General features: G+C 38.6%; 1 protein-coding gene across 1 annotated transcript; it reads left to right on the top strand.

Moving 5' to 3' along the window:
• Positions 1-2,518: 2,518 nt before the first annotated feature.
• On the top strand, positions 2,519-3,340 carry LOC115984612 (uncharacterized mitochondrial protein AtMg00310-like). Its single transcript, XM_031107633.1, has one exon. It carries the CDS (start codon positions 2,519-2,521, stop codon positions 3,338-3,340), a length of 822 nt encoding a protein of 273 aa, XP_030963493.1.
• Positions 3,341-4,539: the final 1,199 nt, after the last annotated feature.

Below are 4,539 nucleotides of genomic sequence, written 5' to 3' on the forward strand. Positions count from 1 at the left end.
TTATACCAAACCTGGTTCTCACCATCATCATCACTGTGAGACAGTTGTTTGGGTTCCTGGGAAGCAATTAGGAAGGAACCAATCTTCATTGGTTGATGCTACGGTCTAGTAGCGGAATCCGGGAAGCTAGAAAAGAAAAAGGTTCGGCGCAACCTCGTTGGAGCAAGAAGCTTGAAGGGCTTAGGTGACTGGGTAGATTAGGCTTGGAGGGTCTTTGTTGTCCTTGTATCCCAACTGTATTTTCTAGTGGATTGTTTACCGCTTGGAGGGCGGCGGAGAGGTTTTACGCCGAGGGTTTCGGTTTCCTCTTCGATAACACATCGCGTGTTGTCTTTGTGTTTGCATCTTCCTTCCTCTCTATCTTTGCCTTTTTATTATCTGCTGTGGTTTTATTTTGTTATGGCTTAGATAGTATTTAACCAATTTCGTATTATAGCATATGTTAAGTTTCCGCACACTAGTTGTTTGACATATTGCTTGAATTGGTTAAGTTGTATTTTGGGGGTCTAAACGTTCAAAAGTGTTTTGTACACGTTTTTGAACTTTCACCATGAGTAAAGACCTCATTGAAGTCTTGCTAGTTGTAGGCGCATTTTAAACTCTAATAATATTTTTCTCTTGAATTAAAAAGGAAAAATGCTTAAAATTGTCAAACCTCATAGAATGATATGTTCGAGGACAAAATTTCTTAAATTCTCTAATCCTTAAAATGACTCAAAAGAACTTCCAAACCTGGAGCACTCTCTCTGTTTGCACCCAACAATGTGATTCATAAATATTATCACATTTCATTTCATAATTGCCTTTGGAGACTTAATCTGACGATGTTCAAAAGGATGAAGCAAATTTGATTACATGAGTTTAATGATCTTGATCCTTCTTAATCAAAGAGATTTGTTTGATTCTTAAACACTTTGATTAGCCAAAATGGTTGTTCAAAGGATCACCTCTTGTTCATAGAAAAAATAATAATAAAAAGAAGAAGAAAGAAAGAGAAATCTCATTTCCACAAAAAAAAAAAAAAAAAAAAAAAAAAAAAAAAAAATCATTCTCTTCCAAAATCCAATCATCTTGAACTACATCTTGACCTGATCCTCTACGAGAGAGATACGTAGGCAACCTTCCAAACACCCGGTCCCAATCACCCAAACAATCTTGGGGAACAAATTCAAAACAATGTGACAAAATTGTTTGGGTGCATGTTAGGCTAAGCTCATTTGTTTTGCATCAAGCATGCTTAAACTTGGGGCATTGGCCTGTTTATATTATGTGCAGATATGTCCTTCTCGCAAATATGTTTAAAGTAGGTGATAATGATCCAATGGAGGAATGTCTAGTTGCAATACAACACAAGGTGGATCCTAATATGCAGGAAATTTTGTCCAAGGATTACAGTGCAGAGGAAATCAAGACAACGGTGTTCCAAATGGGACCAACAAAGGTGCCTGGACCTGATGGTATGAATGCTCTTTTTTACCAAAAATTTTGGCATGTTGTTGGTGATGATGTGATTTCTGCAGCACTAGATTTTTTTAACACAGGAAATATGGAGCCTGACATTAATTTTACACAAATTGTGCTTATCCCTAAAATAAAATCATTGGAAAAAAATATCTGACTATAGACCTATTAGTCTTTGTAATGTGATGTACAAAATTATTTCAAAAGTCTTGGCAAACAGATTGAAAAAGATTCTACCATAGGTGATCTCTCCCTCCCAAAGTGCATTTGTACTAGGTCGCCTTATCATTGATAATGTACTGGTGGCATATGAATCCCTACACACCATGCACTGTTGTAAAAAGGGTGAAACAAGTTCTCTTGCATTGAAGCTGGATATTAGCAAAGCCTATGACCGGGTGGAGTGGGCATTCCTCAAGGGTATTATGGAAAAGATGGGATTCCCAAAAAGGTGGATTGACCGGGTGATGAGTTGTGTTACTACATCTACAATTTCAGTCCGTATTGATGGTAAAGCCTTTGGTAGTATTAAGCCATCTAGAAGGCTTTGGCAAGGAGACCCGTTGTCCCTTTATCTTTTTTTGTTATGTTCAAAAGGCTTTTCTTCACTTCTGGCAAAGGCAGAGGCTGATAATAGGTTGCATGAGGTAGTTGTTTGCAAGAGGGCACCTAGTATTTCTCATCTCTTGTTCGCGGATGAGTCTTTACTTTTTTACCGGGCCACACAAGATGAGGTGCAAGAAGTCATGGACATTATGTAGCTTTATGCCAAGGCTTCGGGTTAGCTTATAAACCTTGTAAAATCCTCTATATTTTTTAGTCGTAATGTTGATGGTGCAAGAAGGGATTGGATAAAAGATAAGCTGAAAGTTAAGGAAGTGGACAAGTTTGAGACATATTTGGGCTTACCTACACTAATAGGATGCTCAAAATAACAAACTTTCACTTTCCTTAAAGATAAGGTCTGGAAAAAATTACAGGGATGGAAAGGCAACATGCTATCCAAAGCTGGAAATGAGGTGCTGATAAAAGCAGTAGCAATATTCCAACCTATACAATGAGCGTGTTTCAATTGCCTGTGAAGATTTGCAATGAACTAAATACTATGTGTGCAAGATTTTGGTGGGGTCAGATAGATAGTGAAAGGAAGATCCATTGGAAGAGTTGGGATTTACTTTCTCAACCAAAGAGAGAAGGCGGCATGGGGTTTAGGGATATCCAAAGTTTCAATTTGGCAATGCTAGCCAAGCAAGGATGGCGGTTACTACAAGAAAAGGAATCACTGCTTTATAGGTGTTTCAAAGCAAAATATTTCCCAAGGTGTAGTTTCTTGGAGGCAATGGACAAACTAAACAGTTCCTACATGTGGAAGAGCTTAATGGCGGTCCATCCAATATTGAAGAATGGATGTTGCTGGAGGGTTGGAAATGGGGCTGAGATTAAGGTCATGAAAGACAAATGGATCCCTAACTATACAACCAATAGGGTGCTTCACCCACCAGAGGAAGAAGAGTGGAAATGGAGGGTGTGTGAGCTAATAGATTGGTCAGCCAAAACGTGGGATTGTCAACTGATAGACCGTATATTTCATAGAGAGGATGCAGAAGCCATCAAGCAGATTCCTTTGAGTCGTCGTAATATTCCTGACAGAATTTTCTGGTTGCACATGGGAAAGGGAGAATTTTCAGTCAAGTCAGGGTATCACGTGGCTAGGCAACTCAAGCAAGCTGAAGACATGAGGGGGGCGAGCTCTCAGGCAAAGGTGCACTCTACGATGTGGACCAAACTATGGCATCTGCACATCCCAAATAAGATTAAGGTATTTGGGTGGCATGCGTGTCATGATATCCTTCGTATTCGGGAGAATTTGGTCCGATGACAAGTTTTGGACGATGATACTTGCGGGTTATGCACAAGAACAAAAAAAATAGCAATTCACGCACTTTGGGAATGTAGTGTGGCTCGTGGGGTTTGGGCAGAGAGTACACGAAGAGTGCAGAAAAGTACGGGTGGACAATTTGATGTTATGCAACTCGCCAAGGAGTTAATAAGCTTACATAGGAGGAGTTTGAATTATTCCTTGTCCAAGCATGGTTGCTTTGGAACCAAAGGAACTTTGTTACACATGGAGGAGGTATATAGGAACCGTTTTGGCTAGTGAGAAGGGTAGTGGAACTGTTGGAAGAATTCAAGGAAGCACAACAACTTTTGGGAGTCCAGATGACAATAATGAGAAGCGCAACATGGACTACTCCACCGGAGGATTGTTACAAGCTTAACTTCGATGCGGTGATTTTCAAGGACATTAACGCATCTGGTTTTAGAGTGGTAATACGCAATGAGAGGGGGGAAGTAATGGCTGCCTTGGCTGCAAAGGGTCCACCGGTGCATGACAGTGAGGAAGTTGAGGTGTTAGCATGCCAAAAAGCGCTTGAGTTCACAGTGGACGCAGGCTTCGCGGATTTGGTTTTGGAAGGGGATAACGTAACAGTTATATGGAATCTAGAAGCTTCAAGGGGTACTCTGTCTCGCTTGGGTCATTTGTATGGTGATGTCCAATGCCTCCAGGGGTGGCTTGATGCATTTGGGGGCCTAAGGCGAAAATTGATCATGTTGTTTTAGATGCAAAATTACTACTAATTAACATGAACTATGTAGAATTTTTTCTTTTTTTAGAAATTTTATAGACAGAAAAAATTTGACAAAATTTTCCATACTTATTAATGTAGTAGATTGATAGTGATAAGTAAAACAGTGGTGTTAGTGGTAGACTTAGATGAAAACTAGTAAAAGTTTGCTAACTAAACTCTTATTATTATACTTTTTTTTTTTAGAAGTGCAACATTCACAATATTTTTTACAACAAATCCTAGATTTTAAACTGCTTTTTGTTTTCTATTTGAAAATATCACTATTATTATGTTTTTTGCCATCAACAATAGGCTGTAACAACCTACTACTTAGCATTAGTTGTAAAAGTGTTGTGAAAAATATTGTGGACGTTGCATTTTTCTTTATTTTTTTTATTTGTTTTTCATCTGGTAAAAAAAAATTATTTTATTTATTGATTATAAGTAA

This window comes from Quercus lobata, chromosome 4, assembly GCF_001633185.2.
Source record: "Quercus lobata isolate SW786 chromosome 4, ValleyOak3.0 Primary Assembly, whole genome shotgun sequence".
Classification (NCBI taxonomy): Eukaryota; Viridiplantae; Streptophyta; class Magnoliopsida; order Fagales; family Fagaceae; genus Quercus; species Quercus lobata.

What these genes read in the sequence shown, in the direction of transcription:
- LOC115984612 (XM_031107633.1), top strand. Translation starts at nt 2,519, where the DNA reads ATGAGCGTGTTTCAATTGCCTGTGAAGATTTGCAATGAACTAAATACT.